The 27,893-nt window shown below is 34.8% G+C and overlaps 1 protein-coding gene across 1 annotated transcript in view; it reads right to left on the reverse strand.

The window, feature by feature from the left end:
- LOC111048444 (UDP-glucose:glycoprotein glucosyltransferase) overlaps positions 1-27,893 on the reverse strand; it is a 59,838-nt gene that overhangs the window by 27,086 nt on the left and 4,859 nt on the right. Inside the window, exons 3-15 of the mRNA XM_039440384.1 lie at positions 21,677-21,865; positions 16,985-17,226; positions 15,552-15,746; positions 12,727-12,899; positions 11,880-12,075; positions 10,947-11,160; positions 8,979-9,199; positions 7,256-7,474; positions 6,074-6,256; positions 4,195-4,376; positions 3,096-3,285; positions 1,677-1,896; positions 1,225-1,397 (exon numbers count right to left, since the gene is read on the reverse strand). Coding sequence (XP_039296318.1) covers positions 1,225-1,397; positions 1,677-1,896; positions 3,096-3,285; positions 4,195-4,376; positions 6,074-6,256; positions 7,256-7,474; positions 8,979-9,199; positions 10,947-11,160; positions 11,880-12,075; positions 12,727-12,899; positions 15,552-15,746; positions 16,985-17,226; positions 21,677-21,865 — 2,597 coding nt within the window. The remainder of the gene's footprint in view (positions 1-1,224; positions 1,398-1,676; positions 1,897-3,095; positions 3,286-4,194; positions 4,377-6,073; positions 6,257-7,255; positions 7,475-8,978; positions 9,200-10,946; positions 11,161-11,879; positions 12,076-12,726; positions 12,900-15,551; positions 15,747-16,984; positions 17,227-21,676; positions 21,866-27,893) is intronic.

The following is a 27,893-nucleotide window of genomic DNA, read 5'->3' on the forward strand; positions in this document are numbered from 1 at the left end:
GTTAGGACTCTGTCACGCAAACCTGGCCCAGCATGGTAATGCCTAGTCCACATCCAGGCAAGCGTTGGTAAACCATTCATCCACTGGTGCTGGTCGACATTCGCCTTCATTGGGCCAACATGTAAATGCGGCATAAGAAGGAAAGATATTTAATGAAATTGACGTTATTAAGTCAAAGGAAAATATGAGAATGTATAGTTACCATTCTTCCTTTTCCAACATCTTCTATAGTAGATAGATGTGAATCAAGTCATTAGAAGTAAATTTAATCTGACAATATTAATTGTTGATTCTTCTTAATAATGATTCATTCTATCTCAAATATATTTTATTCGCAAAGAAAATATTTTTTTCATGATTCAATAATACATTTTCAGGGCTAGAGCTATATGCTTTGTCTAATGAAAGACAAGGATGGCAAACTTCTGTCGATTTTGGGGATTGAAAACTTCAATGTTTTCAGGGAAATTTGTAATTCGTACACCATTCATTTTTTTCAAAGTAATATTTATTTACTAAGTTATGAATAAATTGCTTGATAGAAAAATTGACCCCTCGTATTTAATATCTCTATATCGATATACTGTATTGAATATTTCTGTATCTATATATCAAATATCTGTAAATTGATAAATATCTAATATTTTGAATAAAAACGAGAAAGCCAGTATTTACTTACAAGTAAAGTGTAACAAGTATTTAAACTCCAAGTAAACCAATGTGAATAAAGCGTCGAGTTTACTTGTGACCATGTACTCGCCAACTCGAGGGTTTACTACGAAGTATTCACTCGCGAGACAACTGAATTTACAAGAAAAGCAAGTAAATACTTGTAGCGCCACACAGACTACTACGCATCATAGCTGTTGTGACTTGTTATGTTTTTGCCGCTAAACGCCGATTGCATGTGAGTGCAAAATCTACAGCACCAATGACAGTCGGAATGCGAAATGTTGAAGCCCAATCTGCCTTGGCCTGATCCATATCTTCAATAGTGCGTGGAAATTTAATCCAATCTTCAGACTTCGACACTATTTTATCCAATACACTTGAAAATGTTCTGCTGGCGGTACTTCTTTCAACCCTCATGTCGTTGGCAACACCACTTTGTGATCCTGGATCACTAAGGTATCTCAGAAAAATTTCCATCTTTTTCCGTGCAGTTAATCCTTCACCCCTTGCATCAGAGTTTTCATCAAGAAAGTGCGAAGTGAGAAAATCTACGTTTTTGCTCTCAAACCGTATTAGTCCCTTAGATAGATCGGGACTTATATCACGGTGGTCTCTATAAAGTTTCACACCACGCAGGTTCATAAATGCAGCCATCTCTCGGGTACAAGTAGTACGACTGCAAGTCTGGGATCGGGATGACTTGCGAATGGACGAGTATTTACTTGCTACAGAAGTATTTACTTGCGTTTATTCACACCAAAATTGGCATTTTTCGGGGTTTTACTAGCCTCTCAAGTATTTACTCGCGAGTTAGAGTGAATAGTTGTTTTATTCACTTCAATTTTGGGGGTTACTTGTCATTCAAGTATTTACTTGTCCTACTCGTTTTTATTGACACCGTCCTTTGCTAAATCGATATATCGAATATCTCAAAATTGATACATCGAATATATCTAAATGATATATTGAATATCAAGACATCGTATACTCCAACATGGCCTCACCTTCATTGAGCGTCTTGTGAATCTTCTCGACATGCGCGGACAGACTGAACCGCTCCAAGAGGCCGTAGTCGTCGACAGTGAACTCCTCATCGTCGGCCAGTGGGCCGAGCAGTCGGCCATTGGTGATGATGCCCAGTTGCCCTCCCTCCAGCCAGGCCACCTGCTTCGCGAACGAACGGTGCTCCTCCACTTTGCGGTCCACTGATGGCCAGTCCACGTTCTATAATCAAAGTTAAACGAACTATGAAAACTATAAGAAATATAAGAACTAAAAGAGCTATAAGTGAAGAACTATTTTGTTTCTTTCTTCTGTGATTTGATATGGTGAATGATCATTTCAAAAGAGATAGACGATTGATTATTTGCCTTTATTAAGTGCGAAGTTAGGACTCTGTCACGCAAACCTGGCCCAGCATGGTAATGCCTAGTCCACATCCAGGCAAGCGTTGGTAAACCATTCATCCACTGGTGCTGGTCGACATTCGCCTTCATTGGGCCAACATGTAAATGCGGCATAAGAAGGAAAGATATTTAATGAAATTGACGTTATTAAGTCAAAGGAAAATATGAGAATGTATAGTTACCATTCTTCCTTTTCCAACATCTTCTATAGTAGATAGATGTGAATCAAGTCATTAGAAGTAAATTTAATCTGACAATATTAATTGTTGATTCTTCTTAATAATGATTCATTCTATCTCAAATATATTTTATTCGCAAAGAAAATATTTTTTTCATGATTCAATAATACATTTTCAGGGCTAGAGCTATATGCTTTGTCTAATGAAAGACAAGGATGGCAAACTTCTGTCGATTTTGGGGATTGAAAACTTCAATGTTTTCAGGGAAATTTGTAATTCGTACACCATTCATTTTTTTCAAAGTAATATTTATTTACTAAGTTATGAATAAATTGCTTGATAGAAAAATTCATGTGGATATACTTAAATGATGAATTTAAATACATTTATTTAAAAACTCATACTAGCCTTTATTTCAACATGTACATAACTGAGTATATTTTACAGTCATCATGACAATAAAATTCACAATAGAAGTAACATAGATATTACTTTTAATTACTAATTTATTTAGGAACACAGTATTCATAAGGTCAACGCCTTAATTCAAAAATCTCTGATGCACTGTAAAAACACTTTTCGACAATCTTCAATTTATTCCTAAACAAAGGTTTGCTATCCATCACTAGGAGACTATATGGCAGTAAGTTTAATATTTTCTTACCTTTGTGGTCTGGACTTCCCTGAAAAAATTCGTTTTCGTATATTTATACAAGTGAGAATCTTATCCCTATCTTTTTGGAAACATTTTTTAATCAAAATTCAAGAGAGGGACAGTTTTGGGTTTAGCCTGCTGTTCTCTACCAATCATTGTAATAAATAACATTGTGAGACTGACCGTCAAATCATAGTCGCTGTGGTCCTTTTTGCCAGCCGCGATGTCGTCATAGTCGGCCAACATTCGCTTGATCTTGACAGCGGCCTGGTCGGCAGTGAGCGTCTCGTACGCCGCCACAACCAGTCTGTCCAGTTTCGTGTCCGAGGAAGAAGGATTCGCTATGAAGCCCACTCTGATCCGTCCGCTGCTTCTCTAAAAGTACAAATTTTAATTCAATTCAATTTATTCACACAAAGCTACAATGAGAAAAAAACAATAAACAATAACAGTTGAAAAAATTCAACTTCACTGATAGAAATACACTAAATTTGTCACTGATAGTCTGAAGCATTTTGTACATGTTTCGTATAATTAAAGTTGAGCAACTCTAAAAAACAGCTCTACGGAACAGATTTGGAAAAAACTCAGGTTTGATGATTCATTCTAAATGATTATGTGCCATCAAAGTCTGAATTTAACACTAAACTAAGATTAAATGAAATATTACATTCAATAGTAGTTCAATGAGTTTGTGTTTTAAACTCGGCATTCAACACATAAATGCGACCGTAATTAATTATAATCTACAGCAAAAAATATACAAGCAAGGAGTAGTAATTTGCATCAACGAAAAAGCTCATAGCAGAAGAACAAGAAAGCATTTTTTGACAATATTTAATTTTTATTTTCGTTCAAAAATTATTAAATGTTTTTAAATACATCCAGGGAAGGAGAGTAATTTACATTATTAGGCAGTGACTTGAACCATAGAGAAACAATAGCATAAGTAGATATCCCATGGTATAGGGCGTTTGTGTCGCAACTTTTACTGTTATCTCAAGCTGATAGTCCACGTAGTTCTTTCCTGTGAAGCTTTATGACGCTGGTAGTCTTTCATATTGTGCCGTTGATACAACACTCTTACCCGGTCAAAACAGTAAAAATCGACAATAATTGACAGTAATCGGCTTGAGATAACAGTAAAAGTTGCGACATAAACGCCCTATACCATAGGATATCTACTTACGCTATTGTTTCTCTATGCTTTTACTCACATAATTAGGGTCCATTTTATAGGAAAAAATTAGATTATGGAATCAATTAGATAGGATTGTCTGACCTTGGCATTACATTGGGCTGGTCCATAATGAAGTCGAGCACATTCATGGTGTCGGAGAGTTCTCCCTTGTAGACAGCCTTCTGCAGAGTCGGCGTTTGGATCATCACCTCCGAGAACACCGAGTCTTCGAAGTCATCGGCCGTCAATGTGCTTTCTGCCAGCGGAATACCGTTCAACAATACCTTGAAAAACGAATAGAAATAATCAATTGTTATTTGATTTTGTTTTTTATTTTCTTTATTTAATCAATTGTTATTTAATTACACAACTAGAACAGATGAAGAGTCCGGCTTCTCCCTACATTGAGGGAAGAATGAGAGAGTTACTAAAAAACATCTCTTAGCAGAAGCAAGAAAGGAGCAGATCTCCTTAACCAAAGAAACGTGAGACACTATATTTTCGGATTGGTATTGTACAAGTCAGCCTATTCTATTTTTATTATAATAGAGAAGTGAATCTTGTATGATAATTTTTTCATTTTATTTTCAATAATTTTTCGAATTAATAAATCTTATGGTTTGTTCAATAATTATTGTCTTTATCATTATAACCTTACACAAGGCTTCAAGTATTAGGTCTATAAAATAAAAGGGTAACGTAACACTTGATATACAAGAGGTAAATTGTATATCAAGTGTTACGTTACCCTTTTATTTTTAGATTAAGACTCTCCCAGAAAAAGAAAGCATGAGTTCGAGGAGTTCCGTTAACTTTATAAAGATAATTTTATACAAATTTATAACATATTGTCACCTGGTCATATGGGACATATATATGAATCATATATTTATCTCATATTGATCAGGATTTTAGAGTTTTAAATTGTAAAAGTTTAATGAACAGTGTGTCTTTGAACAATTTTTGTCATCGACAGAAAGATTGTTTATTTCATTTGTTGTCAAAATTAATGTAGCTTCTCTTTTGTTTTTAATAACAAACGTGCCGCTTGTGCGACAGATAAAAATATGTACTTGAAATGGCTTTCATGTTTGGCATTGACTGAGTTATATTTAATACCCCAAATTTTACTTTTGGTCTGTGTGTGAGCTCGTTTGATGGGACTGAAAGTTAAGTCCGGCTGATCCAGTGAAAAAGGCTAGATTTCGGTTCGTTTAATAGTACAGTTATTCTGTCACAGATCGGGCAGTATAAGAAATAATTGTATTGTTAAGGGAGACGGGTTCTGAGCCTATTCATTGGTTCAGTTAATATTTGTTCTTTTTTTTTAAAATACTAAAGTCGCGAAATACCAGTGGATGCCAAAGTGGGAAGCTATTTCAAAAAGGTAGGTGACTACTGAATCATTGTTCTTAAATTTTCATATCCACAAACATTGAATCATCATTAGCAGCAAGCGAGTGTTTTCCCCATTAATTCATATTAAATATTGTTTTATAATCAAATTAATCTTGTTTTGTTCAAATATATATATGTTAAAGATTCATTAATTAAAGTTCTAGTTATTCTGTTTTTTTTTTGTTATCATAGTTTTTTTCCCCCTACATATTTGGTGTAGGCACATCGTGCTTACAATATGACATAAAAAAACATATTTTGGATTCCATTATAAATCGAAATTCAATTAAGTCGGTTGAATTCGGTTATCTGGAGATACAGTTGGATCCTTCAAGGGTATACTTGAAATTACACGTATAATATCCATTCATTTCAAACAAGATTACGATGAACAAATTTGAAATATAGTTGTTTTCTTCCATTATAGTTCTCAAAATTAATTTGATGCAAAATGAAAATGATAGTATTCTTCACAGACTACAACAACTTTTAATGTTAAACGACTATAGATTGCTCCACTAAAATCGATTTCCTAGTATTGCTATAGGATTATAATGTAGTTCGGATTTAGGATTTGGATTACCTGTGGGAAAGTGCGGAATCCAGATTTCCTGACGAAATCAGCTGCCAGCTGCCGACCTGTGTCATAGTCGGTGTCAGCTCCTAGAACTTCATCCGGGTCCGAACTGGGGAAGCGAGAGCGCAACAATTTGTACACATCTCCCGGCAACACATCTCTGTCTGGCTCCTTGATTGACGCATACACCTGCAATTAATAGTTGACAAATTATTATAAAATAGTTGAAAAATATGCCTCAAGACATATCAAGACAAGTAGAAAGTCCAAAAACAGAGACCAACTCACGTCAGTGATAAAGCTGAGCGTCTCGAATAGTTCAAAGTTGTATTGGACAATTTTGAAGTTGATTAATAAGAGCATTAAGTTATCATCGAACATAGTTTGTATAAAATAAGCTGAGACTTGGCCCTCCATCCGAAGAAACTACAGGGTTGCCAAATGGTGTAAAATTGCAACTTTCTCAAATTCCTAATTGATAATTGGATGTAGAATATCATCCCCGATATCCTAGTAATGCTAAAAAAGTTTAGAGTTGAAAGATTAAAAGGAAACTTAATTTTCTTATGAAATTTGAATTATCGCGAAAATATGTTTCTCTTTTGAATATAACTTATATTTATTCTCCTCTCTATTGGTGTCTGGATCATTTTTATCCGACCTATGGTTATTTTTTAATGAATGATTATGTTCGTCAATGTCGAGACATTTCGAGCAGGAAACATTAAATTTTCGACATGCTAGGAACTCTTTTGTTTCGAAAGATAAGTGAGTAGTGAATGCGAGAAATTTTCTCAAAAATAATTGAAAATATTTTTTCAATTGTCAAAAGTAGTCAGTGGAACGTATGGATGGTTCAAAAAATATGTGTTGAAAAATTTGTTTCAATAGAAAATTTTTTGTTTCAATAGATAAGTGGGTAGTGAAGCGAGAAATTTTCTCAGAATTAATTGAAATTATTTTTCCATTGTCAAAAGTAGTCATTGGAACGTAAGGATGGTTCAAATAATATGTGTTGTAAAATTTGAAGTTGATTGATAAAAGCATTTAAAAGTTATCATTGAACATACTAACAAACCTACAAAAGGACGACTCAGAGCTCTAGTTTGAGAATTAGAATTCCTTAAGCGTATCGAGTCTCAAATCGAAATTAGGAACTCGCTACGCTCATGAGTGGGACCAACTCACGTCAGTGACAAAGCTGAGTGCGTCGAAGGAGTCCTTGGTTTCGGCGACATAGTTGAACGCGTTGAGCAGCGCCACGCCGGCGTGGTTGAGTCCCGTGCCCTTGGTCGAGTTGACGGCGAACACCAGCCCGATGCGCAGCGGAGACGAGTGCAGGTGGAACGATTCCGCCATCTTGATTAGCGGCCACACGGCGCGCTGCGACGGGTCTCCGATTATAACCTACAAACATCAACACAAATCACTGGTTAAATAAACAGTTAAATCAATAAAACAACAGTTCTAAAGAGATGAAAGATTTTTCAATAAATAAAAAAACTGCATTAATTTCACCTTTACAAAATTTTTTAATACAAAATGACAGAAAACGTTCATTATAAATTGAAAAAGATGAAGTAATCCTCTCAAATGAAAGCCATTTTCGTTTATATAATGGAAAATTTTCTATATTTCTCTGAAGCAATTCAATCAACTAAAATACTCAAGTTTATTAAGTATTATTATTTCTCTCAGTGTTCATGTACAATTGTGGTTCTACGTTAAATGCTTGAGAGGTTCATAGACAACGTAATGTAGATATTGAAGATGTTAAAAATTTAAAAAATGTATATCAAACACGCCTTTTAGCACATAATTCTTTATTCACGATAATTTTTTTTCATATTTATTTTATCATTCAATACGGCCACTGCATAGGGCCGTAGAAAGATTAATAAAAACACTTTTTAATGGTGTTGAACGTCAGTTGTTCGGAATTATGTCGGTGGAAGCTTAGGCAGGTTCACAGATTTGTCACGAAACTACTATAAGAACGAATATAGAGAAATGAACGAAATAGAATATACATTGAGACATAGGAATTATAGAACCCAGAGATATAATAATGCCTATGGTAAAAGAGCTCCAGAATTCAGAATACCATTTTTGTTAAATTTATTGCCATTAGAGTTGACAATGTTACAGAGTAAAAATGAGATTCAAACAAAACTCAAAGTGCACTCCATAAGGATAAATCAGTTTGATTAGTTTCAGGAAACGAGTTGTGTTTTGTTTGTTGTGTTTATTCGAGTTTATGAATTTTTTTATTGACTATCTATTATATTTTTTGAGTTTAAAATAATTTTAGTTTTTCAATGAAGATATACTATGATTTAATAAATATTTATGTTCAGAGTGAGTATCATTAGGTAATATCCCAGAGTGATTATCTTGTTAATTGTCGCTTACCAAGTAAAGTCTTTTTCTATAAGTCTTATTTCGTTTAGTTAAGTCAGTTTAAGTTAAGTTAATTTATGGTGCAATGGACAAAAGAGAACAATCAGTTACAAAAATGAAGAAATATAATCAGGTTAATTAAGAAATATAATTATTGTTATTGATTGTTTTTATTGTATGTAAAGGATTATTTTTATATATCCCTCAAATAGCTTACAGCTAGAGGGATATTATCGCACTATTGTAATACTCAAATAAATAAATAAATAAATAAATAATGAAATAACAGAACTGAAGTTTCGGGTTGAAACCAACACATCTTACTCAAATACACTTGTGTTGGTTTCAACACGAAACTGCAGTTCAAATTTGATTTCACAAAAATAAAAATGTGTTTTTCAATGCATGTTCCACAATATCAATGCATATTCAATACATTTTATCAGTAAATTAATCTTTTGGCCGTAGAACGAAAGCATTCAACTTAATACTTGTTCAAGAATATGCTGACCAGATTGTAAATATTGCGGCGGATACTCCGGAGCATGCCGGGGAAAGTGGGCCTGAGCAGTTCGAGCAGAGACGAAGGCCATCGCTTGTACTTTTTGTCAGCCTCGATGTCGTTGGCCCACTGGATGGCCGAGTCACGGATATCGATGGCGTACTCCCGTCCCGTCGCCGTCGAAAAATCCAGCGCCAACAGTTTGCTCAGCGTTGATTTGTCCGAAATACCTGCAATTGCACACATAAATAGCAATTTAAATGCGGCACTAGGTGTTAATTAATAAACTTTTAGTTGGATATTCATGTGTGAATGCTGCAATTTATAAATCTGAACTTTACTATTTTCTTAATTTGTCATGGATTAATAAAATAATAGTCGTGCTATGAAAAAGGTGTCCATAAGTCAGGGCGTTATTCCTCACATCAAAAGAAGAAAAAGAGTTCCAATTAAGATAGGTCCGAAAATGCTTAGTTACCAAGTTATATAATTATACAAAACGCATGAAAAATAGACAAAATCTGTTACGCTCTCTTTTCATGCGAATTGTATGTAATTGAGGATTATTTTTTAAGGGTTAGTTTGTCTATTATAGACTTATTTTACACTTTTCTATTCAAAATTAAATTTTCTACAAGTTCTGTGAAGAATTTTTTTGTTTATTGTACATTTAACTAAGTAAATATGCTATAACCTTAAAGGAACTTGTTTTTCGGAACCAAGTTTTGCGTATTTCGTCAGATATCTTAAAAATTAATTATTGTAGCTACAGGTCTGGAAACGGTTTTATTTAATTTTTCAGTTCATTTTACATAAAGTATGCTGAATTGTACATCTTAATTAAAAGCCAACAAGGGCTTCGTTTCAGCAGGGGAACTGAAATTCAGACGAAATATTTAACCTTTCACCCTTGGTAACTAAGCATTTTCGGACCTATGTTAATAAGAACTTTTTTCTTCTTTTGATGTGAGGAATCACGCCCTGAATTATGGGCACCTTTTTCAGAACACTGTATAATTGAGTATATCATGGTAAGCTAGAAGTAATTGAAATTTGTTGAGTGTTGACTTGTCCGAATCACCGGAAGATTGCACAATAATAGTGGATTAAATGTTAAAATATGTATCGATTTATTAATTCTTACATTTGGGATATCTATTTACAAAAATTAGATAGTAGTGGTAATAGATAATTGAAAAAATTAACATAATCTGAAAATAATGAGTTTGCCGAGTGTTGACTTGTCCAGAATACCCAACACATTAATGAATGAATGAATGAATGAATAGTTTAATGATAGAAAATGATATTTTTATTTATTTACAAAGGCAACTTTCTAGAAGTATTTTAAGCCTAGGTAAAAATATAATGATAGAATAGAGGGAGTAGTGTAGTTAATATGATGTGATACGGATTTATTCATAAATGAAATCTAATAACTTGAATTGCATTCCTTGCATTAACGTCTCCCGATATTACAAACGAGAAATCTTGAATGTTGTTACAGTTACCGTCACAGATTCTATTCACCATTTGTATCAACAATAGTCACGTAGAATCGAGAAGCTAGCATGATCAATGCACAAACTTACAAGAAATGAATAAGTAGTTTATAACAGGATCAATATTGGATGAATTTCTAACAGTAAAAACATAACATGTTATTTGGCAATTGGCACATGTTATTATTTTTCTAAATTTAGGATAAAAATCTGTTTTGGGCCAAGTGTGTTGTTCTATCATATTTTTATGAATTATAATTGTTTTCACGAATAAATGAATAATTAAATGAGTAAAAACGTACAAATTTCGTCAAATTCTACACAGTTTTATTTGGTACAGGACCATGGTTTCATGACCACACAGGTCACATTTTCAAGCTGACCTGGTTCATTATGGAACAGTTCTACAACATCGACAGTGAATCAGTCGAATTTATAAGTAAATAAATACTAAAGGGCAATTAAATAAGCTCACCGATTTTGTAGAGTCCTTCCATGATATTGAGTTCTTGTCTTATGGTATCGAGTATTGTCATCATATCGATATTTTCGGCCTCAAAGAACATTCCGTTTATGAATAGAGCGGTATCTGCTGGCTGGAGGTTGAGCGTATTCGCAAATATGTCTTGGTTCATTTTGATTTCTTTCTTCATTTCTGGGTTCACTCTTGTCTTCACCAGAGACTTTGCCTGTAATACAAAAATTGCATACGCTTTTATTATGAATTATATCGACTACAATCATCCAAACACAATAAAATTATGATAGAAATATAAAAAAAAGAGAGAGATTGATTAATCACTTGCGTATACTTTTATATTTTGTATGTGGAATTGTAATATAATTTAGTTGGGTGTTTGATTTGATAAAATAAAAATAATTTGATTGAGTTCATTCGATTAATCTTGTGTAATGCACTGTCTAATAACATTCTATTCATTTGTTAATAAGAATCTAATTTGATTTGAATCTTATTTGAAATTTCAGTTTTTAATCTGTACTTCTAGTATAATAAGAAGAGATCAGTACCACTCACTATTACACTATCAGCCATTCTTACACTAGATTTCAGAAGTAGTCATCATTGACGAGCGAAAAGAACAAGTCGCAGTGAAGATCGATGCCACTAAACAGATGTGCAATGATAGAAACATTTTTGGAGTCATTGATATATAGTATATGATATAGAAGGTCGAGCTGAAATCTACATAATATCGACCTGAACATTCTGATCGTACTTATTAGTGGATCAATTTTTTCCTAAATGTACCGACCAAAGGCCTACTACAATTGCACTGAATACATAGAAATATTAGTCATATGAGCTGAATTATGTTACTGAAAATATTTTAAAAATTGATTGAAACTGATCTGTATCCAAAAGAATTTGAATAGGAAACCAACTGACCTGCATGGGAAAATTCTGAGAGATATGAGTGAGAATCTTGATGGCTTCCTCTATTGGAGCGGACACTATCCTCTGAGCGGCCTGCAGCGATAGCTCCTGAAACTGCCACACCTTCAGGGGCGCTAGCTCATCGCTCGTCTCCAACAGTTCTTGTCTCAATTTGTCCAGCTCTTCCTTTTTGTCCGGGTACATTTGTCTACAAAAATCAAAATAATAACAATAAGAGAATAAAATAAAATACTGAAATCTCTATAGAGCTACTTAATAGTTTTTTGATACAATAAATTACTATACTCCGTACAAAATAACTTTTGACTTGGAAGAATAAGCGGCGCAGAGAAATGGAGGGAGATCAGTTACAGTGATGTAACAAATTCAACAAGTCTGATACAAATGACTGATCAGGAGGAGTTTGATTGAAGTTGATTGAAATTTTGGAGTTTGATTGAAATTGCCAATGTGCAAAACCATGTTTTGAGAAAAACGCTGTCAAAGATGAACCTATTCACGCCCAAACGCTTGATACTGTCTTCTTAAAATCGTCGTCGCATCGTTCAGAAAAAACATAGAGGTATGAAAATTTGAAGTTCTAAATGCCCTTTTTCCATTAAACTCCTCGATTCATCTGAAGTTATCAATAATTACATATTTTGATAATAAATCAAACCAAAAGTGAAGTATCAATATACATACTTAAAAAACTACAATCAAACTAAACTCTCAAAATCATCAGTCTCATTACCCACGCACAAACCTGGAGCTCATGTTGACAGAAAAAAATAAATTTTATAATAATTGGTAGGAGAGCCTAAAATATACATCAAATGCCAAAATTTATTGCACTCACTTGAGTTTACTGAAATTGAATCCCTCAATCTCCTCCTCATCATCCTCAGGCTGTCCTTCTCCACCCTTTTCCTTGTCTGACACTTTGGTGTCATCCTCTGCTTTGTATTCGGTCGATTTCATATGCAATTCCACGCCATAACCCGACAGACGCACACGTTTATTGCTGGCTTCCTACATCATCATCAAAACAATATCTTAAAATAATCTCACATTTGAAAATTATCTAATCATGATGAGTTGTAACATTTCTTGTATTTTTCCAGGAATCAAATCGTAGTAGTTGATTCATGAAAAAAGAATAATAGAAAATAATCATATGATTTACAATTCCATTCCTGAGTGAAGATGTTGGTGAAATTTCGTTGTAGAACGAAATTTGTTACTTATAGATGTAAAACCAGAATATAAAAGCCTATATACACCATCTCAGTTTAAACGGAGATTGAGCAGCAGTTCGTTTACACCTGGAATGAAACTCATTTCAATAAATATAACCATACACATACCATCATGTAAAATAATTTTAAACATAGATGGAGCATACGTCATCTTTGAAATAATCAAATATGTATGAATAAATTAAATGACATTGAAAGTGATTGCCTATTTTATTGAACCAAATAACATAGATTATTGTAATATATTTATTTATAATGCATAAAAATTAAAAAGTAAGATCAGAATACTTTTTCAAGTATATTTATTTACATTCTTCTTAAGATAAAACTTGAACCGCAGTTCAGCCTGACACAGAGACAATAGTAGCGTCCACTAGTAGCCGCTATTAGTGGCCAATGCCATCAGATTAACAGCGTCCTAACCCCTTCTCACAGGGACAATAGACCGATTTCCAGTAGACGTTACTAATGGCCAGATCTAATAGACGTTACTAATGGCCAGATCTAATAGACGTTACTAATGGCCAGATCTAATAGACGTTACTAATGGCCAGATCTAATAGACGTTACTAATGGCCAGATCTAATAGACGTTACTAATGGCCAGATCTAATAGACGTTACTAATGGCCAGATCTAAAAGACGTTACTAATGACCAGATCTAATAGACGTTACTAATGGCCAGATCTAATAGACGTTACTAATGGCCAGATCTAATAGACGTTACTAATGGCCAGATCTAAAAGACGTTACTAATGGCCAGATCTAATAGACGTTACTAATGGCCAGATCTAATAGACGTTACCAATGGCCAGATCTAGCAGACGCCACCACTGGTCATGTGTGCAGAGGTCTAGAGGCAAGGGAAGACAACAAAATATACTGTATATTGATTGTTCTGAAACTTGATATACCTGTTGGTTATGCAATAGGATTTAGAAGCTGTTGTCTAATCTTCAAGGAACAATAGTAATTTTCTTGACAACAGAGAGAAGTAGAATTTGTATTCTTATTTAGTTTTACAGATCTTTTACACAATATCAACATATTTTCTACAACAGTTTTAGACAAAAAATGGATATTTATATAAAAAATGTATTTATGTACTCATAAATTATTGTATCACTAAGTTATTGTATTGTTATACTATGTACAATTAGGTTGCCTTATTTTTCCTCTCCCTATTATTTTGATAATGTACTTATTGTATAAATGAATAAAGAATAGATTAAAATAATTTGATTCACTAGTCATATAATTAAAAATAATCGATATAATAAAATGATACTTACAGATGGTATTCATCACTAATTTAATTATTCTAACTGAAACTAATTTTAGTTGAATTTTCGATCCAAACATTAAAATAGACTAGTCAATAAAAATATATGTTTTTTGTTTTACATGTAATTCTCACTGCGGATCACTTCTAAACCTGGACCCCACATATCATTATCAGTGGATGTAACCAAAATATGTAAAGTATATAACCGATGTAAAGTGGAAATAAAATTCCGATGTGTTCTACTTGAACTACTACTCGCACACAGTCCAGCCGATTGAGTATGAATAGTCCCATTAGAAGATATGCGAATAGCATTCTCACTTTACCAGATACCTTCACTGATACTAATATGGGGAATTCAGCTTTCAACTATTGTGATGAACGATTTATTGAATCAACGTACATAAAGCAACCACAGTGAGTGGTTGAACGATTTGAACACAACTTTGGGGAAACATATCAGACAGAAATAACTTTGTATCATGATTTTTGAACTGAAAAGTATGTTCAAATTGTACGTGAAATACTTTCTTTATTTGAGGCTGTCATATTACCTTTGGAAGAAAAATAGCACAATAATTGCAGTATTATTCTTCTTCCAATGTTTTTACTTCCCTTACCTACTAACATAGGTAAGGGAATTATTGTTTTTCAAAAAAAATTAAGGTACCCCAATTTCATGTTTTCTATACGTTTCAAGGTCCCCTGAGTCCAAAAACATGATTTTATTTACTTTTATGGCCGGTTTCCGAGCTCGCGATTTAGGTAAGTTCTAGACTTTGAACAGCTGGATTCAGAAAATTGGCTTTCCAAAACGGGGTGTAGTTGCAGCAAAATTTTTTTTTTTATTTTCTCATTTCGACAATATTGGAAACGTTTCTCCTTGACGAAATGAAACATTCCTAAATAATTCAAAACAGCTGAAACTTTACACTATGTTCTCTTTATTTATTTTGTGTTCAATTTTCTAGTTTTTCGAAATTTAATTTAAACGTGACTTTGAATATGACTACGACTACGCCCCGTTTCGGAAAGCCAATATTCTGACTCCAGCTGTTTAGTGTCTAGAAATTAGCTAAATCCCGAGCTCGGAAACCGGCCCTCAGTGTTATTTGTACAAATAAATAAAAATAAAACTCACCTTAACATGATGCCTGAGCACATAGTCGATTTCCCCCTTGGCAGCGCGCTTTTTCAGAATTTCATGAAATTCGGCAAATCCAGGAGTTCCCAGTTCTCCATACAAGATGGCCACCACACTTCTATTGTCAGCCCCCGGATAGTAGTGATCCAGTCTGAACGTTTCTAGCCTGGTCACTAATTTTGGATCTTTCTTCTGTCAAACAAACACAAACTGATAATTAGTTGGTTTTTAAATAAATTCATTGATCACTGCATGACATTGGTAGAGGGAGATTCACTTGAATCTGTCAGCATTCCTTACAGGTAACACAAATGCTCCCCATTCTAGCAATGCTGATTAATCACATAAGTGAATCATACTGAAAAGTGAATTTGAAATTAACAATTATGAAATTTAACATTCAAGTTAATTTTCTAGATTAAAGCTGTCTATAGTGAGATTCAGGTTATAAAGTCAGCATGAGATTAGCATTGGTTTGCTATCATTGTCTGACATCAGCCAAAGAACATAGCTCTATCTTTTCCAAGACCACACCGTTACCAGATTGTTTGTAGCCTTTAAAAAGACGTGTTCTAGCAAATTTATCCTTAGCTTTTTGGTGCGGGAGCGAGTGGAAGGAAGCCAACTGTGCATGCTCGACTGCTGTATTCCTAATTATAAAATTACGGCTTGCTGGGCTAGTTAACTAGAATAGCTGGCAACAACTCAACTGAACAATGTTATTGCGCCTAATGTTGCGGAAGGGGAAAATCAGTCCAGGGATCAACTTATGAGACCGCCACTGAAGAAATGTGATGAATTACCAAAATATTTAATCTCAATATTATGGAAATTTATTATTAAATCTTTATAAATTTTAGGCTACTTTCTTGAAGAATTGTATATATTTGAATTTAAATTTACCGCAATTAACAAGAATCAACTATTAATATCAAATCATATTTATGGCAAAATACCTTCTTATCATTTCCACTGATTTTAAAACGTGAATCTCTCCACGCAATTTATCACAAAAATTTCTTTTCTTTTGAAGTGACTCCAATATTATCCATCTTTAGTTTACATTTCTCCTCATTTCTTCCCTTCATCATTCAATACTTTTCCTCCCTTTTCAGTCCATCTTTCACCGTCATATCCCCCTTCAAGGGATGAACATTGACAACAACGTCTACCAATAATTTCCACCGATTTTATAACATGAATCTCATTATAGACAAGAAAAAAACAATCCACTACAAAACCCCATCGGGAGAATTGGCTACAGCGCCTCCCTATTATTTCCACAGATTTTATAGCATGAATCTCACTATAGACATAAGAACAAAAAACGAACCACCACAACAAGTCACCAGGAAATTGACAACAGCGCCTCCCTACCATTTCCAGTGACTTTATAATATGAACCAAACCCAACACAGTTGTGAACTCACCAACACAGCATCGATGTGGTCATCTAGCTTGTCAGGTGAGCATAGGAGGTCACCAGCCAGGTCGACTCCGTTGGCACACCCCGCCATACCCCTCTCTGCCGCCATCTGCGAGTACATCTGCACCCGGGGAGAGTGCGCGCGCAGCGACAGAGCCAACTTCATCACCGACACTTGGCCCGCTGACAGAATGTCGCCTTGCCGCACCAAATCGAGAGCTGCATCGTAGGCCGCTTTCTCGGTTGCTGCATAACAAGAAAGAAACATGACACATTGTTAAAATAAGAATAATATTGACATTTATAACATTTTTTTGTGCAACCGGCACTCAATGTTGCGTTATCTAAATTTAGGAGAGGAATGGCACAATGTTACCTCATTTTTCCTCTCCCTATCATTTATATAATGTACTTATTGTATAAATTAATAAAGAATAAATTACAAATGTTTTTTGACAATAAACAATTTGATTTAATTTGATAAATACCCAAACGACCAAGCACATCGAGAATTTATTGTACAGTAGGGGAGGTAGTTGATCTAAAAGTATTGTGGTATTTCTCCACATTGAATGAAGATTTTAAAATGCCACAACCAAGCATCTATTTGAATATCAAGATACCGGTTGATTCGGATGTTACACCATCTCTGGTAAACTTGAAATGGAGAGCAGTAAAATATATAGCATTATTATTGTCATTTGGTGCGGGAGCGAGTGGAAGGAAGCCAACTGTGCATGCTCGACTGCTGTATTCCTAATTATAAAATTACGGCTTGCTGGGCTAGTTAACTAGAATAGCTGGCAACAACTCAACTGAACAATGTTATTGCGCCTAATGTTGCGGAAGGGGAAAATCAGTCCAGGGATCAACTTATGAGACCGCCACTGAAGAAATGTGATGAATTACCAAAATATTTAATCTCAATATTATGGAAATTTATTATTAAATCTTTATAAATTTTAGGCTACTTTCTTGAAGAATTGTATATATTTGAATTTAAATTTACCGCAATTAACAAGAATCAACTATTAATATCAAATCATATTTATGGCAAAATACCTTCTTATCATTTCCACTGATTTTAAAACGTGAATCTCTCCACGCAATTTATCACAAAAATTTCTTTTCTTTTGAAGTGACTCCAATATTATCCATCTTTAGTTTACATTTCTCCTCATTTCTTCCCTTCATCATTCAATACTTTTCCTCCCTTTTCAGTCCATCTTTCACCGTCATATCCCCCTTCAAGGGATGAACATTGACAACAACGTCTACCAATAATTTCCACCGATTTTATAACATGAATCTCATTATAGACAAGAAAAAAACAATCCACTACAAAACCCCATCGGGAGAATTGGCTACAGCGCCTCCCTATTATTTCCACAGATTTTATAGCATGAATCTCACTATAGACATAAGAACAAAAAACGAACCACCACAACAAGTCACCAGGAAATTGACAACAGCGCCTCCCTACCATTTCCAGTGACTTTATAATATGAACCAAACCCAACACAGTTGTGAACTCACCAACACAGCATCGATGTGGTCATCTAGCTTGTCAGGTGAGCATAGGAGGTCACCAGCCAGGTCGACTCCGTTGGCACACCCCGCCATACCCCTCTCTGCCGCCATCTGCGAGTACATCTGCACCCGGGGAGAGTGCGCGCGCAGCGACAGAGCCAACTTCATCACCGACACTTGGCCCGCTGACAGAATGTCGCCTTGCCGCACCAAATCGACAGCTGATCGTGTCCGATCTCACAAAAATCATAGAGATAATCTCATAACGACTGTAATAATCTATATAATTATGTATCGTGAATCGCGGTATCATGTCTATAATATATTTTATAAATTACTGTTCCATAATTTAATATTTATTGTGTTTTTAAAATCAAACAATAGAATACGATGATATCTCCATAGCCTCAACAATATAATGTTGGCTGCATTGTCCATTGTCAGAAAGGTACGTATCGCAAGTATTTAAAAGTGAAGAATCGAATTTGAAATCAAAGTACAATAATTGTATCAATATTTAAAAGTGAGGTAGAGTAATAATTGTTTCTTTTTTATTATCGAATTCCACTTCTTAATGCAATACAATCAACAATAATAATAGGAAAATACAGCAGAGATCTAAAGTTTAAGGTAAGCCTACTGGTGAAACTCAGCCTTGACTGAAAAATTCCTAGTAATTTTTCCGTAATTCATTATTATAACTTTTAGATAATTTTTCTTCAATATCAAACCATTATAGAGAAAACATTAGGCCCACTCAAATTGAATCTTCAAATGTTTTCTCTATGATTTAACTATTTTCAGAGCAATATTTTGTTGTGAAAATGCCGGCAAACCGGCTTCAAGTTTGCCGCTATACACTATATTATAGTAGCCTACATAAGTTACCTGACTTACAGGCCTCTACGATCAACAATACGCAATGGCCGAGATAGTAAAGGCGTAATACATCAGAACTCAAAGCTCAGTGAATTACAAACATGATCTAGGTTCGAAACTCGGCCAATGACATTTTTTTTGTTGATGAAAATTCATCGACAAAAAAATGTCATTTTCAATTTCAAATTGATTGAAATTTAAATTACGGTAACTAATATAAAAAATAGCTAATAAAAGTCGAAATCGACTTTTATTAGCTATTTTTTATATTAGTTACCGTAATTTAAATTTCAATCAATTTTTTAGATATATTTTGAGACAAAACTGTGAAATATAAAATTATATTAATTTTTTAATCACATTATTTCAAAATAGTAATGAAAATTCTATTCATCCATCTATCCATGAGATATTGCACCAGGCGCAAAGCGCGAGCTATAAGAATTCAAACAATTATTCGAAATATTAATAGTATAAAAATATTGTCACTATTGTACATTATTAATTAGTAATATTGAAATTAATTGACAGTGAAAGTTGTCATAACCAAGATTCAAACTATTAAAATATGCTGTTTGAATTTTATTTATTTTCCAATTTCTTATATATTGGGAAGTTTTTTTTTTTTTGGTGTGGCGAAAAATAGCGTTTGCAACACGGGCAAAAATGTTTTTCCGGCTCTCAACGCTTCAAGTTCTCGACTTCGTCTCGAACTTGAAAACTGCGATCTCGAGCCGGAAAACGTACATTTTCGACCCTAGGTGCGAAATATACTATTACAGCCCTAGGGCCGTAAAACTTTTACCGGCCTGGTCAGAAAACAATCATTTTCGGCCTCCATATGACGCACGAAAACCAGCTCATTACATCCAAGTGGGGCGAAAAATTAATTGTTTTGCACTAAATATCTAGAACATAACTTAGTTTCCAATGCAATTACAGAGTGGTTGATAAGTATGAGAGCAGCTTAAAATTTCATACAAAAAGTTAATTTGACATTGGGTGTAGTAGAGGATCCTTATAAAATTTAAAAATACTACTCATCAAAAATCTGTTGTTTTTTCAATGGGAAGGTGGTGGCTATGAAACCATACCACCTCTAATACAGTAATAGAGGTGGCTATGCATGAAACACTTAATTTCAAAAAGGAGTCTAATATATAAAAGAGAATCAATTGATTAGAATAGAATAGAATGACTTTTTATTTGTTAACAGTTTGGACAGTCATGTCCACTCTACTACTTAACCACTCCACCACGATTAGCAGTGATTTAGGATAAAAAAATTAGCGGCAAAGGTAGATTGAAACTTAAGCATAGATCCCCGCTTGTTTTAGCACTTACCTATCTGACTATCCACTATGTTTTAGCACTTACCTATCTGACTATCCACTATGTTTTAGCACTTACCTATCTGACTATCCACTATGTTTTAGCACTTACCTATCTGACTATCCACTATGTTTTAGCACTTACCTATCTGACTTTCCACTATGTATTAGCCCCTACCTATAAAACTATCCACCATGTTTTAGCCCTTACCTATCTGACTATCCAATTTGTTCAAGTCCTTACCTATCTATCTACTAAGATTTAGCCCTCACCTATCTGACTATCCACTAAGTTTTAACCCTTACCTATCTGACTTTCCACTATGTTTTAGCTCTTACCTATCTGACTATCCACTTTGTTTTAGCCCTTACCTATCATTATTGATTCATACAATAAGTATATCATCAAAATGATAGAGAAAAAAATAAGGTAACCTTACCTTGTGCTATTTCTCTTCCAACTGTGTTAATGGGTAGGATAATTTATATCCTTCTAAATGAATCGACAATTATTTGTTGAAACACCGCCGATTTATGAAGTTACATCACATTATTATATTATCGTTATTTCAATTGCATTTCTATATTTATTCTCATTGATTTTTACTTTGTGAAATTTGTTGAATAACTAGCATTATCGTCATTTAATGTAGATTAGTGTATAAGCCAGTAAATATTGTAACATACATAAATAAAGAAATCTAATCTAATCTAATTTAAATTTAGATAAGGTTAAGGTAACCTTACCTTGTGCTATTCCTCTCCCAAATTTAGATAAGGTTACACATAGTCTGAAATAGGTTGTCGTAGTTGTTCACTTTACAAAATTTTCAGTCCTCAATTATTTTCACAAAGTAGATTTTGAAATTTAGATGCTTCAAAACCAAATAGAGAAGAAATATTTTACATTATTATCACTAAAATAATCTGACCATCAACGATGTTTTAGCCCTTACATATGTGACTGAGCGGCGGCTGCATCTGACTGACAGCATCGACAAACTGCCAGAATAGGTGGGAGCCCTCCTCTGCCAGGTACTCGGCGACCTCCAGCACGAGAGGCGTCGAATGCCACTTGGCGTCTATCACAGTCGTCACCGCCTTGCTCTTCTTCTTGCCAGCTGTCTGTGAGCCTCCACTTCCACCTACAACAACATTCAATTAGCATAAAGTTAGTTATGCATCTAGAGACTGAAGTCGTAGATAAACGATAGCATAAGAAGATATCCCATTGTATAGGTCATAATTTATGTTCCAAATTTCAAGCAGACTACTGTCTATTATTACTGTTTTTTTGGGGTGAGAATGTAAGAACGACACATTATGAAAGACTACCAGCGTCACACAGATTCACAAACACCACTACCAGAACAATCAGCTTGAGTTAACATTGAAATTTGGATCATAAACGCCCTACACCATGGGATATCTTCTAATGCCATCTTTTCTCTATTCTAAAGTTCAATTTGTGCATCTAGGAAATAGAATGGAACTTTTCATTCCAGAATAAGACTCAAGTCAAGTTAAGCCTACATATTATAACCATTGATAGTGGAAGTAAGGAAAGATGTTGTATGTATCATGGGACTAGAGCTCTTTTTCTTCTTCATCATTTGTCTCCTCAAGGCCAGACACTTGAACGTATTGTCTGATTTCATCTCATAAACCAAAATCGAATTTAGATAGATGTGGAATATTGTGATTTAAATTATGATTTTCAAAGATAGTAATCGGTGATTTAAGTCTGAAATCAGAATCAGATGTCATTTCTGGTTCCAAGATTATCAGTATTATAGTCAAAGTTATCCTCATCTAAAGAACTGCACAAAAAGCTCTACTTTCTGCAGAGAAGTTTACTTTAGTATACTACCACTGGAAGGTTTCCTTAATAAATTTCGTATTCTTAATCCAGAAGGCTTAACACATACATTCATCAATAATTCTTATTAATTCAAGTCGAAATAGAATAGCTTATTAGTCTAAATAAGGGCCGTTTGCACAGTATAGATTGCTAAACTCGATTACGTTAATCGAGTTTAAGTTAATCTGAAAGTTTAAACTAATTAAGTTTTAAGTTTTACTAATCCAGTTTAAGTTAAACTACTTTAGGGTTAAGTTGGTAATAGAATGTCATATTATAATATCAGGAAGTCTGACTTTTACAGGAAATTTGTTATTTGTTTACAAACCATCAGTAAATTGAGGTTATGTAGCTACTATTTCCTTGTTCAAAATCCACAGAGCTGTAAGCTGTACGGTAATAAAAGTGAAAAGCGATCAAGAAATTCTTCAAAAAATGATGAAATGTTATATTACTATTAGATACAAACTTAAATTTAGTAGGCACCAAAAAATATATTTTAGAATGTTTTAAAAAAAGCGATTTTGTTACGCTTAAATCTACTACGGTCTTCCTCGTTTATTAGAAATCTCTCCAAAGCAAAATATCTCAGTTATGTGTTATTAGAAATATGTTTCCTAATCAAAGACCACTGTTAAAAATTGTCTTATTTTCAATCAAGTGGTTCATTTAATCAAATACTGGATTGACAGTTGCTTTACTCAAGCAAAACCGTTAAGAAAATTCTCTTAGAAATTATCCCAGAAATTTAAATCATTCGTTTTTGCCCAATTTTTCTTAGTTTTAAAATTTCTTCGCAGTCATCTTTATCAATCGCATTAAAAACTTCTATCAATTCCTGTCAATTCTATCAATAATGATTCACTATAACCTAAATAATTATTATCATCTACAGAAGCATTAAAAACAACCGTCGACAAATAATTTACTGTTAGCTGTTTCCCCATCAAATGTTACAGATGACTAGTTAATCCAAATTATTTTTTAAACCTCCTGCTTTGGAGGTTTAAACTTTCCCAGAGTTTAAACTCAATACAGAGTTTAAACTGATACTGTGCGAACGGAATTTTAGTTTAAACCAAAAAAAATCCGGATTTGGTTTAAGCTTTAGCTTAAACTTAAACTGTGCAAACGGCCCTTAGTGATATGAAAATGATTATGATGAAAAATCGCAATCTACTATTCTACTATTTTCGCAATCTTTGACACTCGACTAAGGCTACTCCTTTTATTGATTTACTTAGAATCTTCGTCGAACCAGTCCTGCTTCTTGAATTTCTTCGTATTATAATATTACATACATATTATTACATAAAAACTTCTATCAATTCCTGTCAATTCTATCAATAATGATTCACTATAACCTAAATAATTATTATCGTCTGCCAACAGGACAAAGCACAGACATGGATAGTATAGTTAAAATATTGATGGAGGACATATCTGATCTAAAGAATGAGTTACTTGCAACAAAGACAGAAAATAATAGCTCCAAGATGCACTTGCACGAAAGACTGATGTCATATATTACAAGCTAGAAAATTTGATCCATGATTTCACACAGGGAATTTTCCCGGAGCCCTCATGTCAAAAAAGAGAAATAGTTCACAAACGTACTGAGGCGCTGATGAAGGAGTCTGAATGCGGCCTGAAAGTGAGTAAAGAGGACTGCCCACAAGATCACAGTGTAACAATTGTCAAAGATCATAAACGGAGAACTTGCATACCGATAAATAAAAGCAAGAACAACAAACTTGAACCTGAACCTTCTATCGCGAAAATTGAGGAGCAGGAGAATAATGAAAACAAGAGGGCAGCTCTCCTGGTCGCAGATTCTGCGGCGAGGCAGGCTGGAGGCAGGGTATGTGTAAGAAAGACTTAGATGTAGAAATCATTGCAGATGCCAAATTACAGGACATTAGTCGAGTTCTAAAAAGTAAAACCACTATGCCACAAAAAGTCCTACTGCATGTTGGATCAAGAAATCTTCTGGGATCTAAAACACCTAACCAAGTTATGAGGCCACTATGGTACACAATAGAAGCTAACATAAAACGTTTTCCTAAAACTAAATGGTATGTCGCATCCATTCCGCCAAGAGAGGACATTAATAAAAGATTTCTTCAGGAGACAAATAATGCATTAAAATTCATGTGTTGGCAGCTGAATGCCACATTCGTCGATAACACTGACCATCTTAAGGAACACCACTTAAACTGGAATGGTAGGCAACTAAACTGGGAGGGGTCAAGAATATTGGCTGAAAGACTGATTGATGCTCTTCAACTACCTCACCAAATCCTAGGGAATGATACAGTGAGCCCAAACGGAAATATAGCCTCACCAAAAAACCAAACTTAGACAGCAAAAACAAGAAATCAAGTCTATTAACTGTTTTCCATCTTAATATTCAAAGAGGCCTGCAGGTAAAAATAGATAGATTGTTAATAGATCTTCACAAATACAGCCCTGATATCCTGATACTATCTGAACATGGTTTGCGAAAGGAGGAGCTCCAAACCAACTGAAAAAGAATTTGAAACAGTGGGCTTAAATATTCAAACAAAGAAGACAAACCTGATTTTGATTGGAACCTATAGATCACCTGACCCAGGTAATATAAAGGAATTCCTCACTAAACTTGGAGGCCTGTTGCAGAATTTCTCAGCAAAACATCACAAAATAGTGATCCTGGGTGACACAAACATTGACACTCACAAGACATCTGAGCAGAACTTCAAAGACCTAAAAAATATGTTGACTCAAAATGGCTGCCAAATCCATTATATGCCTCCTACCAGAGTGACTCCAAACTCAGCCACAAGCCTTGATGGATGCTATCATAACCTGTCACTTTCAGATATCGAAGCCACAGCCACATTTCTCAGATCACCATGCTGTTTTGTGCAATATAAAATACAAATACAACCCGGAACTGCCGACATACAGGTATGCAAGAAGCTATTCAAAAGGAAACATTCAAGAGTTAAAATCAAAATTACAGGATTCCAACTGGTCACCAGTGATCGAGACACACGCTGTCGATGAAAAATACAATATTTTTGCCACAAAAATGCGACAGAAATGGATGAAACAATGCCAAGAGGACCAAGGAAGATCACTACAGCAAAGGGGTACAAGTTTTGGGACGAAAAAACTACTCTTCTGAAACACAGAATGCAACTAGCTGGAGAGAAATTCATCTCAACTGCATCAGAGGACTATAGGCAGCAATACAAAGAACTAAAAAATCTATATGACCAGGATGTGAAACACAAAAATAGATAGATTGTTAATAGATCTTCACAAATACAGCCCTGATATCCTGATACTATCTGAACATGGTTTGCGAAAGGAGGAGCTCCAAACCAACTGAAAAAGAATTTGAAACAGTGGGCTTAAATATTCAAACAAAGAAGACAAACCTGATTTTGATTGGAACCTATAGATCACCTGACCCAGGTAATATAAAGGAATTCCTCACTAAACTTGGAGGCCTGTTGCAGAATTTCTCAGCAAAGCATCACAAAATAGTGATCCTGGGTGACACAAACATTGACACTCACAAGACATCTGAGCAGAACTTCAAAGACCTAAAAAATATGTTGACTCAAAATGGCTGCCAAATCCATTATATGCCTCCTACCAGAGTGACTCCAAACTCAGCCACAAGCCTTGATGGATGCTATCATAACCTGTCACTTTCAGATATCGAAGCCACAGCCACATTTCTCAGATCACCATGCTGTTTTGTGCAATATAAAATACAAATACAACCCGGAACTGCCGACATACAGGTATGCAAGAAGCTATTCAAAAGGAAACATTCAAGAGTTAAAATCAAAATTACAGGATTCCAACTGGTCACCAGTGATCGAGACACACGCTGTCGATGAAAAATACAATATTTTTGCCACAAAAATGCGACAGAAATGGATGAAACAATGCCAAGAGGACCAAGGAAGATCACTACAGCAAAGGGGTACAAGTTTTGGGACGAAAAAACTACTCTTCTGAAACACAGAATGCAACTAGCTGGAGAGAAATTCATCTCAACTGCATCAGAGGACTATAGGCAGCAATACAAAGAACTAAAAAATCTATATGACCAGGATGTGAAACACAAAAAAAGATACATGTCAAGAGTAGGATCATGGAATCAGACAACAGAACCAAGACCCTATGGAAAATGAGCAATGATGAACGGAACAGAAGTAATCTTAACAGGCAGGAAAACCTCTGTTTGGAAATAGAGGGCCAGAAGATCACTGATCCTTTTCTCACTAGCAACATCCTAAATGAAGCCTTAACACAGCCAGCAACAACAACAGGATTTGACCCTCCTCTAAGACGTATGGCCAAGCTGACAGGCATCAAAGCATTGAGTGAATTTCAGATGATAAATACAGCCCAACTCCACCATCTCATAGACAAACTAAAATCGAACAACTCTGCTGGGCATAGACTCTACTGGAAATAGTAAATTCTTCCCTAAAGCAAGCTGTATTCCCACAGGCTCTCAAGATCTCTAAGATCTTTCCAAAATTCAAAGGAGGAGATAAAATGGATCACAAGAACTATAGGCCCATAGCAAACCTACCTATAACCTCAAAAATTATCGAACGAGCAGTATATGTCCAGCTTATCCTGCATCTGGAGAGCAACAAACTCATAACAGCACAACAGCATGGATTTAGAAAACGTCTAGGCACTACAACTGCAATATCTGAATTGTGTGACAACATAAACCAACTTTGGGAGGAGAAAAATACTGTTATGGGACTGTTTATAGATCTTCAAAAGGTCTTCGACACACTAGACTGGAACATCCTAACTCTGAAATTGAGAGAATTGAGAATAGAGGGAAGAGCATTGGAGTGGATAGAGGACTACCTCACCAACAGAAAGCAGTATGTGGAAATAGTACAGCACAAGAAAACTGCTCTTATAAACTACAAATCCTCACTCAGAGCGGTGTCCCAGGGTGTGCCCCAGGGATCCATCCTTGGGCCACTGCTGTTCCTTGTCTACATCAATGACTTTCCCAAGGAAATTGACAACAGAAACAGCTGCATATTGTTTGCTGATGATACCACTATCTTGATACCATCGCAGAAACTTCAAGACCCACACATAATTGTCGAGACAGCACTGGAAGAGGCCACAGATACATGCAATAGACTGAAGTTGACCATTAATAGGAAGAAGACAGTCCACATAAGATTCACTCCAATCAAAAACAACCTGGATGAGAGACAAGCAAATGATGACTCAATGATGACAGACTGTACAAGATTCCTGGGGATAACAAT

Source organism: Nilaparvata lugens, chromosome 13 (assembly GCF_014356525.2).
Source record: "Nilaparvata lugens isolate BPH chromosome 13, ASM1435652v1, whole genome shotgun sequence".
In the NCBI taxonomy this organism is placed as follows: domain Eukaryota; kingdom Metazoa; phylum Arthropoda; class Insecta; order Hemiptera; family Delphacidae; genus Nilaparvata; species Nilaparvata lugens.